This window comes from Protomyctophum bolini (genome assembly GCF_963924005.1).
Source record: "Protomyctophum bolini genome assembly, chromosome: 6".
Lineage (NCBI taxonomy): Eukaryota > Metazoa > Chordata > Actinopteri > Myctophiformes > Myctophidae > Protomyctophum > Protomyctophum bolini.
The window spans coordinates 27,835,745-27,853,707 of NC_137867.1; the positions used below are offsets into that span (position 1 = coordinate 27,835,745).

Sequence of the window (17,963 nt, forward strand, 5' to 3'; positions counted from 1 at the left end):
TAGATCCCGACCCCGGATACCCCCCTTCGCTTCCCTGGATTACGGTACCTCTTGTCCTTTATGTATAGCTCCCAGCCTTAAAAGGATTCTATTTTTGAGGGGTGATAGCCTCTCCTATGTCAAGCATTTAGTGTATATGCAAACACACAATCTTTGTCCTACACAAACATTAAATGTGATTGACAATATATGGACAATATAATGTTCTGTCTCGAGTTGGAGATGTTAAGGTTTTCAAATTTCAATTGCCGGCTCTGAAAAAAAGTTTTACAAGACCTGGGGTCCGTTTATGACATTCTATCACAACACACAAACTGTATAGCGTGCCGTGCCTATGCCTATGCCTCGGCCAACGCCAAACCACAACAGAAACAAAATCTGCTCTGCTATGAAAATCTGCTTCAATTTTATTTTTGTAATTATGTATGCATGTATTTTGTGTATATATATATATATATATATATATATATATAATTTTTATTTTCCTCCAGACTGTATTTCTGACTATCCTTGGGATTGTGGGTGGGGAGAGGGTGGGATAGGGGTCAGCCTGAAAAGGTTGAGAACTACCGTTTTACTTATAGGCTATAATTCAGCCATTCAAAAATAGCTGATCTACAAGCTCACAATCACAACAATGCAATGAGTCCGGGGTCCCAACTCATTGTTTACAGTACATGAAAATGTTTGAGAATCGCTGTATTGCTAATTATTACCAACACACTGTCAGTCACGACCTCGCCTCAGTACCATGCAGACAGTCGCTACTCCCTACACCACCTCTCGTGGGAGTCGTGGCGCCCTTCAGGGGGAAATCGTGCCCGTGCCTACTGCTCCACACAGCGGCTACTACTGCCAGTGACCGCTGACCAATGGGATGGAGGCGGGGCGGAGAACAGTAGATTGTACTACACTACAGTATTCCTGCCAACAGCTGTGGACAAGTCTTCTGCTTAGTGCGCGCGTTATTCGCACATCTGGTCAATGGATTATACGGTTTCTCTTCAAGTGCAACATCAGTTGACAGTGTCCCCGACACACTTGTACCAGGGCTACAGTTTGGAGTTACAGGTACAGTTAATGTCGTCCTATGCTGTTCTTTTTTCAGTGCGCCAAACTACGAATGCTAAGTGCTCCTAACCAGATAATTATACCCAGGAGTTAATACTCATTTGTGGCGATAATGTAGTATTTCATTTTCTCTGCTGCTGTGAACTGTGAAGTAGCCTATTATACGTGTTGGTTTTCGATGCGCGTCGAGAGAGCAACGGAGCGAGATTCGTGTTGCATGTCATGTCATTAAACACATCGGTGGAGAGAGAGAGACTGTAGGCTACTGTTTTAAAAAGTAGCGGAGCAACCTCGCGGAGGTCAAATGGCGCTGATAAACAAGTTGCACTCTTTAAAGATCATTCTCAAAGTTGTCCTGCCTCAAGTTAAAATGCGTTGGCTGTCTCACCATGTCTGGCATTTATATGCCGTTTACTTTGAAGAAGTTGAGATGACTCTTTGGCAAAATAATTATGTCAGACTCAGCATCACTGCTCACTGCTTGGTTGGCACTAACATTTCACCACTGTTTGGAAACAGGCTATATAGCCTACTGCAGAACAGCTTGGTCCATTAAGTGACATGACAGAAAATAGCTTTCAGGACAATCTTAAAAAACAAACAAACAAAGTGACATTACATTGGATTTGGTGTTATTTTGATTGGGACAGGAGTAGCTCTGGTCCATAGCTCTAATGCGCAGGGCAGAATCATAGAAGCATTAGAGCTATGGACCGGACAGAGCACCTGCTGTCACTGTCACCAATTAACTCTCTCTCTCTCTCTCTCTCTCTCTCTCTCTCTCTCTCTCTCTCTCTCTCTCTCTCTCTCTCTCAGACGGGCACACACATTTGATTGCCTATACCATTTGTTTTACTTTATTATTTACTTATTTTTTTGAGTGAGTGCGCCATGAAGTCATTCATTCGTACTCGTAGGCTGATTATTAATTATGAATTAGGCTACTCATTGCATGTTGTTGATATTCCTCCAGGTGTTGGGTTTGGTAATCAGATTTAGTAGAGTAGAAGTATAAGTAGCCTATATACATTTGGCCTAAAATTTGGTCACTGTGTTCAGAACACAATTAATTAATGTATTTTTTTCCAGTAACTGTAGGCCTATTCAAAATAATATTTGAGATCCAAACTTGAATGAGTTTTTAATCTGCAAAATAAGGTAGGCCTATTATTGTGAAAAACGCTGTCCACCTGCTTCCTATACAGTAGGTTACACGGTCAACTATCCGGTTGTCTGAGGAAATTTGAACGATATCATTATCTTCTCCTCCGCGTTCAATCCACCAGATGGCCCCTTCTTGGCATTGTCATGGTCTTGTTGAATTTCATCATTCGAGACAGTTCCGTCTCTGCATGTCGCTTGATGCCACAGGCGCGTTAGGTACCGGGATAAAGTGCTTAGGCATGCACTTTCAGTATCCTACTGTTTTTTACAAGGGGTATTTTTGGAGTTACTGTCCGCAGAGATATTGCAATACATGATGAACTAAAGAAAGTTCTCCTTGTGTTAAGTTACGAAGCTCTCTTTTTATTGACCTCCAGTCCTCCACTTTAATAATCCTGATTAATAGCCATTTCTATTTTGGAAAATGCTTGAAGTGGTAAAAAGGCTTAAATTCTCCTCCCTACCGTCGGCATTCTGAGAGTTATAAATAAAAAGCTTTGAAGCTGTACGGGATGTGCTTCCAACAATAAAGGTTTCCTTTTGTAGACAGAAAAATGTCTTTCTTTGCATATCTTTTTGGTAATTGTTTTATATTTCTCTAAAGGTGATCAGGGATTAAGACTTATTTAAATAGATTAAATTAAATTAAATAAGTGATAAAACCATCTGTAACCATTACTTCTGCTTAGAAGGGCATTACAACTATAAGGATATCTATATCACAGGAGCAGAATAAATATCTGTTTAATCGAAGGAAATGAATGCATGTTCTGCAGTTATTCCTGGCCTTGGCTATAGCAGCAGCAGCAGCACATAAACTATTGATTTTAAAAAGCAGTAACACTGAACTTGGATCTCCTGTACCTCATGTACCTCATGTACCTCATGTAAAAGAGTTACAAATAGTGGCCCTAACATTGATATCCTGATACAGTAGTGTAATTCCAAAATGACAACCACAAAACAGTGGTTCTCAAAGTTCCAGAGGGATCCCCAGCCAGATAATTTTTAGCATCAAAATCAGGTTAACAACTTTAACCCCACATACATCGGCCCCCCACATATACACCACATACGCCGGCTATTTGAAAATAGCCGACCTACAAGCTCACAAGGCTTCACGATCCAACACGTTGTGAGCTTGTGTATCACTATCTGCTATTTTTAAGAAATCTTGAAAAATGTGGATTATTTTGAAACATTTTAACAACACTTTGGCACTAAATCAAACTCAGGGATCCGTGGCCAAATACATGTTAATGTGGGGGTCCTTGACATGAAAAAGTTCGAGAACCACTGTGTTAAACTGACAAACACACCGTACAGTACACATACAGTATGGTACACTCCCTGCCACTGACTGTACACATACGGTAAACTGATGCTCCACAATGCCTCCAGTGCTAACAAGTGAAATGTAATACATGTAGAAGAATGATTGTTGTAGGCATACTGGATACTGCATATGACTTTTGCTATACTCTAAATAATTCATATTTATCTGCTATCTGCTGGCTCCTGTGACGGCCTCATGCAAAAGCCCTTTAATAAACTGCAACCATACCAAAAACTATTAAATGGAAGTTAGGTGATGCGAGGAACGGCATCTCTCTCCTGTGCGCATGCACGCACATAATAGATGTGTCTCTGTATGTATATCTCTGTGTGTCTTGTGCCCGTGCATGCATGCAGTGTTAAATGTGAGGTGCACAAGCACATCATTTGGTGCACCCCAAACTTTTCACTGTGTCTTTTGGTGTAAGCTATTACATTTTAAGCGTTTTAATGTGCTTCATATGTCATCTCCCATAAACATTAATAATTTCTGTATAATGCAGTATAAGCATTTGTGCATTATAATTGGTTTATAACACTGTATAGTTAGTTACAAGAACTCATAAATACGCATAATGCATAATAACAATAATAACAACCAGTGCAGCTGCCATGAGAATAGTCACACCAGGGGCCACTTGTTGCTCTAAACTGCACCAAACTTGAGAAGAGTCACACCGGCCCCATTGGCCAACAGGTGCACCAATGGTCTAATATGCACAAAACTTGACACAACATTACATGAAAATAGTCACACCTAGTAGTCACACCTAATAGTCAGGCGTTTAGTTTCTCCAATCCGTACCAAATGTGGCACAAACACTGTGCAGGCCAGGGGGCTGGCAGGAACATTGTCACACCAAAAAAACTAAATTGCATTTAAAAAGAAACCATAGATTGGTGACAACTGCTTCCCCGTATTGAATATATTGGAAGGTCTCCTTGGGTCTAAAAACGTGTGGGACTATTGCTGTACAGTGTACACTGTACAGCACATAACCCAATGTCTGTTAATACTTTGACTGTGCACATCCCCAGGTAATGCAGCATTCACTGGGGGTCGCCCTGCCTAAGAAACCATTCACCTGAAAGGTGTTAATAGTTGCATACTACTATGTTCAACAACACAAATGCAATGCATGTACACAACCCAAACTCTGCACATACTCTGGGTGCTCATAACCCCAGACGGGTATGGACTAGTCACTAGTGTGAATATTGAATAATTTAGAAAAACACCGTCTTCATGCTCCCAAAATAATTGTGGTGGTAAATGCCTTTCAGGCGTTTAGTTTCTCCAATCCGCTCTATTAATAAATTATTTTAGGAGCATAAAGACGGCGTGTGGACTATCTCTTTTACAGTTTATCCATATTAATCCAGTATCCGTCAAAATGTTTGGATGTGTGTGCACCTCTTGACTGCTAATAATTTAGCAATAATTTTGCCCCTAACCTGGGGCAAGTTGAGACACGGGACTAGTCACTAGAAGTCACATTCTTATGGCCCTTTATCATCATAGATGCTTATTGCTTACTCATAATTTCAATGAATAGAATACATCCTAAAATAAGGGTAGATATATATTATATTTTACTGCTATCTCTTTTTGTCTTGCGTCCAGGAAAACTAAAGTGGGGTAAGCTTATCTTACCCCATTCTCCCGAGTACTTTATATTTTGAATTTGTAAAAATATATGGGCACGGAACACAGAGTTCCAAACACTATTGGTGGAAGTCTCAAAGACAGTCAGAGATACCCTATACCCAAATGTCAGAATTGGTTATAGAAGTCTCTGCCAGACTTTGTCCAAGTTAGTACAAGTTATGCACCCAGATGATTCAGTCCCTAGGTCTTTCAAAAATCGATTTCACTCTTCTGTGAAATATAAACATACATTGGACGGGAGCGCGGCCCAAGAACTTCCTTGTATATTATAAAAGTATAGTAGTGTATGACTGTGCACCTGTGGTAAATTACATAGATTGTGAAGTACACTCACCCATTCACATACACATTCTATACACTGTCACCAATGGCTGTGGAAACCATACAAGGCACCAACCTGCACATCAGGAGCAATTAGGCGTTCAGTGTCTTGCCACTTCGGACACTTCGACACTAACTCTGTGGGAGTCTGGGATCTAACTGGGAACCTTGTGGTTCCTATCCGGCCGTTCTACTGGCCATATACGTACACCTAAGCACTGCTGCCCCTGTGTGTTGCCAGAGCAGGCCACCCTACCTAAAGCTCACAATATTGACTCAAAGCTTTGTGATAAATCTAAGCCAAGAGCAGCAGATCAGTCATATGCAATAACTGAGCAGGGGCATGCATAAAAAAACATAGGGGGTCAAGGATAGACACCTAGGGGACCCCAGTCAATGATGATGGGGTTTAAATTAATATTACGGGTTGTGTTCAGCTCCCAGTGTGAAACCAGTTGAGAACCAAGATATAGATACGTAGTAGACTAGATCTCATGTTAAACATTGATTCACTTTATTTTACAGCTGAGAATGTGTTCATTACAAACCATGATGCCATATGACTCCATTTCAGTAATGATGCCCTATTAAAACCTTAGCTGGACTCAATATATGGATCTGGTTGGCTTGATGCTTGCCTAAGCTTCCAATTGGGGGTGCTTTGTGAATAAATCCAGCTGAGCCTCCTTGAGCAACAAATAATTTAGCCTTGGTGTAATGACCTACTACAGCAAACACAGTAGTAAGCTGTACTTGATGGATTGTTGTGTGTGCTGATGTAGGCTGTCCTGTCATTTTCAACAGGTACTTACTTCATGAAGTGTAATATTCAGTCTATATTGAATCAAGGACAATTGCAGTTTGAATCTTTCAGATTGACATTGTGCCTGGACTGTAGAGATTTAACATCATTAAGATGACCGGTGTCACAAATTCACAATTTTTATTTTATCATCCTACACTCTCAAGCTCACTTATAAATGTCTCTCTTGGCTCATCACTGAGCTGCTTCTAGGCACTAGACACTCTGCCATGTCCTGTCCATGCTAATATTTTCACACGGCCTATCTGTGGGCAATGGTTCGGATCCACTATACAGAAATAGACCCACTTACCAGAAAGGATAACTGCAGATTAGTTTGACCTGAAGGCATGGGATTGCAATTTGGCTTGACCTTGCCTCCCCAAAGAAAAAGACACAGAACGGTAGAGAGTGATAGAGTGAATGGATATCAATTGAGTACATGGAGCTCAGGGATGAGAAATGTGGCCCCTGGTTATGTAAGTGTGCAACCTCAGTATTCAGGCTTGACTAATATGGCCTCCTGGGAGTAAGGCTGAAAGAACTCAATGACCCCATAGCACCTGCTGGTCAAGCCGCTGCTGATGAGGGCACTTATTTTAAGCCTTCGTTTAGGTAAAGGGGGAAAAAAAGAACCAAAAGGTGAACTGTAATTGTATTTTTAACTGTATTTGTACGTGTGTGCTTCTTTCAGCAATGCTCTAATAGCCCATTACAACTACAGTACCACTATCGGCCACTCATCAGCTCCACTGGAGCACCAGGGGGTTTAGAGTATCCATGGAAAGTCTCTAGGTCACAGCCAGTCAGCCACAGTGCCGGGTCAGCCCTTCTTTGGTGCCTCTGGAGCAAGGTGCATTCAATGCATTTGACGTATGAAGCAGAATCAAGGTTTTATTTGTCACTAACTTAGTACAACCAGCGAAATGTTGATGGGATTTGTTCTGCAAAATTGTGCTAACATGCACAACACAACACATTAACTGCAAATAAGTGATGCTGCTCCCAGGGCCTCATCCAAAAACATGGTGTCTGTGCAGATTCAATCTAGGTGCAATAGTTAATCAAACACATTGATTTTATAGATTATACAACTTAATAAATGAATAAAAATAATTGATTTTGGCAAATTATATTTTTGAAGAGAAGACTTCCGCACACTCAACTTACTAATAACAGCAGGTGAGCGGACAAAGCAGCAGACTGCAGACACATATGAGAAAGAGGGAGTCCTGCACACTGCCAGCTCTGGTTCAAGAGCATTTTATTTAATGTCCAAATAAATGCAACGTTTCGGTCTTTTGACCTTCCTTGGGCCTGAGGAAGGTCGAAGGACAGAAACGTTTAAAATTGCAAAAATAGCAGAACAGTCTGCCTGTTGAGCTTGTAGATTGTCTATAGAGGGTATGGGCGTGACATCATCATCATACCCGGAATTTATGCGCAAATGTCTACTGAGTAGCAAAAAACTACTTTATGACCTTGACAGCCTATTCATCCAAATAGAAAAGTCTTATCTGATTGCATTAAACAACATTAATTAAGTATAAAATGGAATTTGTTGTGTACACACAGAGTTAGATGAACACACACACACACACACACACACACACACACACACACACACACACACACAATATGTGTAACTATACTCAGTCACTAAAGTAATATTGTGACAGCGTCTATTCTGAATCTGCAGCAATGAAGGCTGACAGCCAGCCACAATGGCTCAAGTCTATTAGAGGTCTAGTTCACAGGGCTCATTGTCTCCATTTCATGGATCAAATAATTTTACTCTCTTCATCCCGGTCGCTATTTTCTCTCTGTCTCTCTCTGTGTCTCTCTGTGTGTGTCTCTGTGTGTGTGTGTGTCTCTCTCTCTCTCTCTCTCTCTCTCTCTCTCTCTCTCTAGTAACTCAGAACTTTTCTCAGTCAGACAAAATCCATGAACTCCATGAGCTCATATTACTTATCACCCACTGTTTGGCAACAGGTCAGGAGATATCCATAATTACAGTAATTTAAAAAATCACACTTGTGTGCAGTGAGGGGCGCCCTTGTTTGCTTTTTGAGACACTAGCCCCTCCTATAGGTTTCATGTTTGTTTTAAAAAACGCCATTGACAATGAATGTCCCTAACACAAATCCCATTAACAATAAAGAGAATTTTATGTTTTTTTTTACACCGTTTGTTTTATATCATCATTACATCACCTAATCATATAGCAACATGAGTTAGACTTTAATGTATTAGAGTTAGATTACCGAATTCCCTCCTCGATGTTGTAAGATGATAAGAGCGCCCCTCACTTCACACAAGTGTGATTTTTTAAGTCACAAGGGGGGCACTGCACCCCCTGGCAAAAACTTAACTTATTGCTTCTGACTGTAGTTTGTAATCATCTCTCTTATCATGATATGATGACTCGCTGTACGGCTGTAGTGCATGTGTGTATGTGTGTGAGCTGCTGTACTATACCTAAATAACTCATTTTTAGGGGTTAGGGCATTGTAAAAACGCTAAAATAATAAAATAAAGGTTAAATAAATCGCGCGTGCACGCAAGGCGTGCGAGCGGGAGTCGCTCGCCAAGCAGTCGCACCCCCTGGCGTCAAGTTCAAAGTCCGCCTATGACTAGCGCCCCTCAAAAAAGTTACATATGGCCATTGAACCATATCGTGGCTGCTGTTGTAGCATAGTCAGGCATACTCATCTGTAGCTATATGTGATATTGTTTAATTGACAGACACACTCTCACCCAACCCCTGTCCACTGACAACCAGTCAGGATTTTGGATCATGGATTCTCTCCCTGCTAAATAGTACAATTAAGAGACAGACATCACATCCTGAGTATTGGTAAAGGTTTACTGCCATTGCCATGAAGAAACAGAATAAAACATAACTGTCCTCCCTGGGTTTGGCAAGTTGCCTGGGAGCCTGGGACTGAAAGGTTATTGGAATGATCCCCTGTGCAGGCAAAAAGGTGTAATCCTGCTGTGGGCTGGCAACTATGGGGGTGGCAGGTATCATATTTATGACGCCCCCCATTGATGCTGCACTACAGCAAAGCCTGCACTTTGAACTCTTTGATGAAACATGGGCAGAAAGCGGACTTGCTCTGCAGACTTTAAGGTCCTACACCATGAATTTCAACTTTTCCAATTTTTGTTTAGTTTTTTGGGCTCCATACCCCTATGTGTCTTCTATCCACTGCTTAATGTCTAACTCAAGAGGTGCCGGTGTGTGTGTGTGTGTGTGTGTGTGTGTGTGTGTGTGTGTGTGTGTGTTTTTGTTGGGTTTGAGGGTATTTGGCGGTTATTTGGTGGTTATTCTGCCCCAGAGTGACAGCCAGGCAGTAGGTAACAAACGCATTGTTTTGGCCCACCTAGTAAGCAAAACTATTCGTTTTTTTCCACACAAAACGGAGGAGCTGCAGACAGTGACTAGCACGCGATCATTGTTACTAATACAATTGTTATTTAGCACGCAGCACTTACACACAGTCTAATTGATTTCCCCAAATAAGACCTTAACCATAGCCTATAACAACATTTGCAGCAGCAGTTTCAACCGCAAGAACACACTACAGTAGGCATTTACAGTTCAGTTGGCACAGCGGCCCAATGCTACAGTATAACATTAGATACTGTATAAAATACACAGCAATACTGTATACTGTATATACAGCAAGGAATATCACATTTACAGTTCAGTTGGCACAGCGGCACAACGCTACAGTAACATTAGATACTGCATAAAATACACAGCAATACTGTATATATACAGCAAGGAATATCACATTTACAGTTCAGTTGGCACAGCGGCCCAACGCTACAGTATAACATTAGATACTGTATAAAATACACAGCAATACTGTATATATACAGCAAGGAATATCACCTCTAATAATATTAAAGCATGTGTTGTATGGAGAACATAGGTTGCTACCTTCAGGAAGGAGATATGGTGTACCAGCATACAATAAGGTCAGACTAGCCCCTCTCGGAACCCCCTGGGTCAGCCCAATCCGAACCGAACCGGGCTGACCCGTAGAGTCCCTGTGCGGTGATGTGTTTTCGTATGGAAATGATGGAACGCGGACATAAATACCTTCGGCAACGTGGTTTCTGCGATGTTTGAGGGCTTCAGTTCGTTTGAGGGCTTCTGAATGTGTGAACTCTAGTTTCCAACGCACACCGCTGCGAATTATCCTGTGCTGCGGAAGCCGTTAAGTATTTTTATCTATGTTTGACCGATTTGGAAGCTTTGATTCCTCTCTTCCTTCCTTTATTTACCGTTTATTGTACCGCCTCCCGCTGTGCGGTTGGCTTGTGCTTGGCTACGTTCCTGCCTCTGATCTGCTCTGTCATAGCTATAGCCACTAGCTAGCCAGATATGCGGTACAATGAGGTGTCAATAAACAAGGTAGGAAGAGAAGAATCAAAGCGACCAAATCGGTCAAACAAACGGCTTCCGCGGCACAGGATAATTCGCAGCGGTATTTATAGGTACTTCACACATTCAGAATAACTCACACGAACAGAAGCCCTCAAACGGCGCAGAAACAACATATCCACTGTATTTATGTTTATTTATGTCCGCGTACCAGGTGGCAGGGTAGAGGTGGAATAGGACCCCATGGCTACTGGGTCTCAAAAATTTCAGAAACTTCAGTACCATTGGGTTCTGACTTGTGGGGCTAAGATTAGACTAAAGAGGTCCTTTGTCCACCAGTCGACTTTGAGGCTTAATCAGGAGTTGTAGTAGCCACAGGGTAATCTAGGCTGTGGACATTGCTCTTGTCTTCATGTTTTTATGTAAAATTGTCTTGTTCTTTGTGTTATGTCAAATGGGACTGAAAGGTTGGAATGACCCCCTGTGCAGGCAAAAAGGTGTAATCCTGAAAGGTACTGAAATTTCAGTCTGAACTGACAATAAAGTACTATATCATATCATATCATATCATAACAAGTGGCCCATCATCAGAACAGTACGCAATCCTAAATACCTGCACGCTGTTGTTGTTGTTGTCCCTCCACTTCCTCCTCCTTCTCTTTTAAAACAAAATGCATGCTGTCCCTAAGGCTAAACTCCAAGTAGCACTTACACTATTGCTTCATAAAAGTATATAAATCCATATTCCATATGCAACGAACAACAATAACGGATGCAAAAGTCGAGAGACCGTCATAATACAGGCTTGACCAAGTGCCAAGTATAGTAGTAGTAGCCACCTATTTCCTCTCAAAGCGGGCGCACATTTCAAAATAAGAGTGTTTTTTGTTTGTACTTGTGATCATTCATTAGTACAGGAAATCTATGGAAAATACAGGATCAACTTCAAACTAATTGCAAAAAAAACGAACTCAGCTGATTTTGCATCTTCAATATATCCTGAATAACAGAAAAAAAAGTTGCCTGGAATTGTCTGCTCACATGCTACTTAAAGCATAAGGAAATGTAGAAAATATTTCCTTATAATAGGATGTCAATGGTGGCCATACTGTTCAGGCCATTTTCAACACTTTCCCTTCAGACAATTCCAGGCAACTGTTTTTCTGTCATTCAGGATATATTGAAGATGCAAAATCAGCTGAGTTTGGGTTTTTTGCAATTAGATTGAGGTCAAATTACATTATTACTGGACTTCATCCCATGTTCTATTTTGTAATCGTACTGGAAATAGAAGTATAGCTATGACCATTAAACTAAAATAATAAAAGAGACATACAGGTATTGTAATTTGGGGTGGTACAGGTACCGGAGCTGCATGGAGGTGAACGTCCGTCCACCTCCATGAAAGTCCTGCAGTTCCACATTTCGCCAGTAGATAGTGGCAGCTTCAACGTTGGATAGTCTTACTGGGGGCTTGGTTTGCAGTAAAATGTACTAGGCTCATTTATTGAAACCAAGTCCTCATGAAATATGAAACAGTGCAGGTGCTCACTGGTCATCAATGCCGCCTAGATGAACAGTGCAACATTGATCAATTTAACTCGTGCAAATTATAACTTCAACGGGGTACATTCACATCACAATGACAGAGTATTAGTCCAGTAATAATTTGACCTCAAACTAATTGCAAAAAACCCAAACTCAACTGATTTTGTATCTTCAATATATCCTAAATAACAGAAAAAATGTTGCCTGGAATTGTCTGAGGGGAAAGTGTTGAAAATGGCCTGTACAGTATGGCCATATCCATAGACATCCAATATACGGCAAATATTTTCTAAATTTCCTTTTGCTTTAAGTAGCATGTGACATGTTTTCATGATGCTGAGTCCATTCTAAGCATTATTTTTGCATAAAAACACTCCTTGGGCTAATAACGGCCATAGCCACTTGTGCTGACCTCATCACATTTGTGTGTATACTTTTTCAAAGATCTGATTGCTCAAGGCTATCTATAGTATTGATCTGAACAGAACCTGTTACTGAACAGGCTAGGAGTGCAGGAGAATTTAACATCATGGCCATGTATCCCCATTAAAGAGGGCTACTGTTTTGATGCCGAAAGCCAGGATTAAATCCATAGTTAGCTGGTTAACACACTAATCCTGCCTTTATGACATATAAACTGTCTCCCTGAATGCCAAACATTTATTGACATCTGCACTGCAGTATACACTGTATGTTTCCACACCGCTAAACATTTCTCTTTACCTCGAAATGAACCCTGAAAGTTATTGAGCGCTGCCTGTAGTGTTCAACCCTCCTGCAGCTTTCAGTGGACAAATCAGAATGCAGTGCTGGCAGATCTTGTACTGAACCAAAGAGACACCTGGAGGACATGCGGGTGAGACTCCAACACACGTCCACTCAGGTCCAGCTTCACAGCTCAGCGCCTCCCCTAATGAATTACAGCCCTGAACATCTGCCCGTCATTTGCTGCTCAGACCTTTTCCTCCTCCATCGCTCACCTGACCACTCTTCCTACTCGCTCTTCCCATCGAAGGTGGTGCCACCAACATGCAGCCTGTCTGTGTTGATTAGTTTCCAGTCATAGTCATACGTATTGGGAGGCAGGGCAATGAACAGTAGGTAATGACTGCGTATGAGAAACTGAATCAAATCAGATTACAGAATGTAGTTTTCATTCAAATATTTCAGGGTCACATTTTCGACACCACAAAGTTACATTACATCGAGATTGTGGTGCAGAAAAAGGTATAATACCCAAGCTGACAATAAATGCTGTGATCATGTATTGCTTATTGCATTGTGTAGAGAACCTCCAGTTGGATTAAGAGTGTGTTCCCTCCCCTTATTTAATTACAGCGGGTGAAAATGTTTTACACAGCTTCTCATTTAGAGGACATTCACATTTCAACCTCCTGCAATTATAGTGCCATATCTGACAGTAAAATACATTTAGCTTAATGAATTGGTTGCCGAGGAGAGGGAATAAAACTTGCGTGAGTACAGTGGGTGCTCTGATGTGAGCTGAGGTTCACACTAGCCTTTCCCTTGCCTGTTGCAGGGCCAGGCCTTGTGGCTCTGCTATTAAGTGATGTTAATGCTGATAGACAAGGACAGTGCCAATGTCAGTGCAGTAAAAAAAAATACTGCTGTCGAGGAGTGGTTCAGAGATGTCATCACGACCTTTTTTTTTTTTTACATTTATGTCTATAATTTGCACTCTAAGGGTTAGGGGTTATGTTTAGGCGAGAAAGGGTTGCGACATGTTAGTATATGTTGATGTTAGTGGGCTTTAACAGCACAACATCTTTCCTGTGTGCCTGCACATCATGTGCATAGGAATGGAAAAACGACACGTACTTTAGAGAGAAATGCAAGATCGAATGTCAAAATTACAGCAACATGGCAATATATGCATAACAAATATTCCATTTCCCTGTGTCCGTACAATGACCATGTACCACAAGAACTGAATTAAGACAGGACAAACGGTAGTACAGCCTTTGTTCCACTTGTTCCTGCTACTACACAGAATTAAGAGTGATTAATGATTCATCATAGGCAGTAGCTCTGTTCTGGCTCAAGGCTGGAGGCAAGCTGATAGAGCTCTCAAAGCCGCTCATTTATGTTGTTTGTCCTGCTGGAATCCGAACATTGTCTTGGGTCCAGGAAATTGTGCTGCTCTCAATTGATTACAAGACGGAACGGACGAGTTGCACTGAGTTCTCCTCTCCTCTCCTCTCCTCTCCTCTCCTCTCCTCTCCTCTCCTCTCCTCTCCTCTCCTCTCCTCTCCTCTCCTCTCCTCTCCTCTCCTCTCCCCTCCCCTCCCCTCCCCTCCCCTCCCCTCCCCTCCTCTCCTCTTCTTCTCTCCTCTTCATAATCCTCATCTTGTTGGTCTGGTTGTGCCCTTTGGGCCACCGGGCACCAGCATCTGTCCTTCTGTCTGTCTGTCCGCTGACTCAACAGCTTCAAGGCACCACAGAGGGTGCCCGTATCCCTCTGCCAAGGTCAAATTATTTTCAGGAACAGAACAGTGACATAAATTGCCACTGGTGAAAAGGCAGTCTGCAACATGGAATTAGATTATCCAAGTGGAATTGTCCATAGATAGATAGTGATGAAAGCAAACAAGAGATTGTTGTGGCGAGGAAATTGCCAGGCGTTTTTATTTATGATTGTAAAGAGTAGGAAAAGCTTTATACAGGCAACATATCTGATAAAGGTCTGTGTTATTCAAAGTAGAAATAGGCATGACACTATACCATTCTGAGATTTTAAGATTCTCACCTTCCCACAATCTTGATGACATTCCCTTATATTCTTTAATGCTCTTATCACTATTGCCATATGTAACTGCAGGCAAAAGTGAACTTGGTCCAAACCCTCAAACTCATAATTTATTCACAAGGAGAAACACTATGATATGGATACAAGTAGCAGAGAACCTGTATTATATACCACTATGTATAGCACAGTTTGTACTTCTTTCCTTGAACACTGTCTCAAACTGGACGTAATGTTAATGCTGAATGTGGATATCGACCTGGCTTTGATGTGTGTTTCGCAATGGACGCAATAGCAAGTTTTATAAAATGTTTGCACTTTTGTATCAGGGACTTAAGTAAAAGGGAAACCTTTGACTATAGGAGTAAGTTCTTGTCAGTTTTGTGAATTATTTATTTCCAGTCAACCTGTCATTTTGCATACTTTCTCATGGAGGAGAATTACACTTGATTTTTATGAAACAAAAACTTTGCAGATAGAAAGAGGATAATTCAAGCTTTTCGTACAGCTGCAATGTTGGTGAGTTTAACATTGTTTAATCCAATCAGACAGGACTTTTCTGTTTGGATGAATGGGCTGTCAAGGCTAGAAAGTAGTTTTTTGCCACTCAGTGAGCGTTCCCGCATAACTTCCAGGTACGATGATGTCACGTGCATACCCTATATTTTGACATTCCGTTTTTCCGTTGCCACTACTTTTGGAGCAGCCATACACAGGTTCATCTCGATGTTCTGGGCATCTTTGTAATGTTAGTGTTAGTAAAAAGCAGGTAAAACAGTAACGTTTGAGGCAGACTAACATCAGTCACTCTACCATTCACTGTAGTAGAAGAGGTGTGACTGGTGCAGGTTTAAACCCGCAGATATGTCGAGTCCGCCTACAAAAAATATGTAAGCTGCGACCATGAGACCCGTTTCTGAATTCGTCTATAGCGCCACCATGACATTTTTCACACACTTTCCTGATAGGCTGAGGAATAAATCCCATCCTTTTCACATTGGCCTGTTATAGCGCCACCAACAGCTGGATTTTTGGAACAAAATGCCTCAAATCATTAAATTGCCATCAAAGGTGTAAGAAGAAAGGGCACCCTTTTCACATTGGCCAATTATAGCGTCACCAGGAGTCCACAATAAACTGACCTGGTGGAGACCTAGCTGTGCCCTGATTGTCTCCACCAGGCCGAAGGCATGGGGAGAGAGTATGTTTTGCACTCCGTCCGTCCGTCCGTCCGTCCGTCCGTCCGGACGGACAGTCAGGTAACAATCAGTAACGCGAACTAAAACATTGATAAAAAGACAAACGTCATTATGTCATGAGGACACAAATGGCAACGAATACTAGGAATGACCCATATACAGTATATAGCCTAGTATACATTATTTCAGTAAGCATGTTGGTTTGGTTTGTTTCCCCGTTCCTCTGCTCCAGATAAAGTCAACAGAGGTGGACCAAGGGCTTTTCACAAAATGTATGTACAGTATATTTCAGTAAATGTTCCCTGTTCTTCTGCTACAGATGAAGTCAACAGAGGTGGACCAAGGGCTTTTCACAGACAGCTACTGCAAGGTCTGCAGTGCTCAGCTCATCTCAGAGTCCCAGAGGGTCGCCCATTATGAGGTGAGGACCCTAACCTGCACACACTAACACACACTAACCTTACACACCTCTGTCAAAGCCCCAGTGGCACTACCTATACCATCTTGTGCAGTGGTGGAAAAACTATACTCACATGTTTCTACTTAAGTAAAAGTATCAATACTGCAATGTAGAAATACTAGCCTGTTACGTAAAGTAAAAGTCCGGAATTCAAAATGTATACTTGAGTAAAAGTACAAAAGTATTGGCATCAACATTTCAAGTTTTCAAATGTATAAAAATAATTTGAAAATAGCAGATCTACAAGCTCAACGTGCGTCGCACCACGACACATTGAGAGTGTGTAGTCAGATCTGCTATTTTCAAATGGCCAAAAATGTATTTAAGGCTGAAGTGGTTAATAATCAAAATCAAAAGTTATTAGTAACTAAAGTTTTCAAATAAATGTTGTTGAGTAAAAGTACAATATTTGCTTCTGAGATGTAGTGGAGTAGAAGTAAAAATACTCGAAATTGGAAAGTAAAGTACAAATACCTCAATATTGTATTTACCGTAAGTACAGTACTTAAGTAAATGTACTTAGTTACTTTACACCACTGTTGTGTTAACGAAGACACAGGAGTCATGTTGCTTTCAGTCTGTCCGCCTCCAGGGACACACAACCAGAGTGCTGCAGTTTTTCAAATGTCAATAGGGACATGACTTGGCTTTTGCCCTGTTAGTTTGAACTGTTCTTAATAGGCGACAACACACTTCAAGTAATTAGAGTAGTTCAGTGGAAATATGTCATATTTTTTTCTGTGGTTGTACCCTTGATTGATCTTAATGTATGTATAGGCTATAATTATTTACATAGGGGGCGGCTGTGGGTGGCTAGAGGCGCCATCTGGGAGTTGGAAGGTCAGGGGTTCAACTCTTGGCTCACCCGGTTTACTTGTCGTTATGCAGACAGTAAAGTGGCAATTTAAGGACTTTTTAATACCTAAAAAACCAAACCAAACAAAAGAGCAACATTTTTTATAATAATAATACTTCATCAAAAGTGATCAACAAACATTGGCAAAAAATATCAAATAATATAAGAAAGAAGCAAATATTTTGACAATAAAAAATTTCACAATATCTGTGGAACCGAGTCAAACAAAATGTTATGCCTCAATTCTTACGATTCCATGTGCTTGTCAGGGTGGGGGGTACCTAGTTCAAAGTATCCTATTTATCTATCTATCTATCTATCTATCTATCTATCTATCTATCTATCTATCCATCTATTTATTTTTCATTCATTTGTTAA

General features: G+C 41.1%; 1 protein-coding gene across 1 annotated transcript in view; it reads left to right on the plus strand.

Annotated features, from left to right (window-relative positions):
* Positions 1-976: 976 nt before the first annotated feature.
* Positions 977-17,963, plus strand: part of zmat4a (zinc finger, matrin-type 4a) — a 90,540-nt gene continuing 73,553 nt past the window's right edge. Inside the window, exons 1-2 of the mRNA XM_080766710.1 lie at positions 977-1,071; positions 16,589-16,690. Coding sequence (XP_080622836.1) covers positions 985-1,071; positions 16,589-16,690 — 189 coding nt within the window. The 5' untranslated portion in view covers positions 977-984. The remainder of the gene's footprint in view (positions 1,072-16,588; positions 16,691-17,963) is intronic.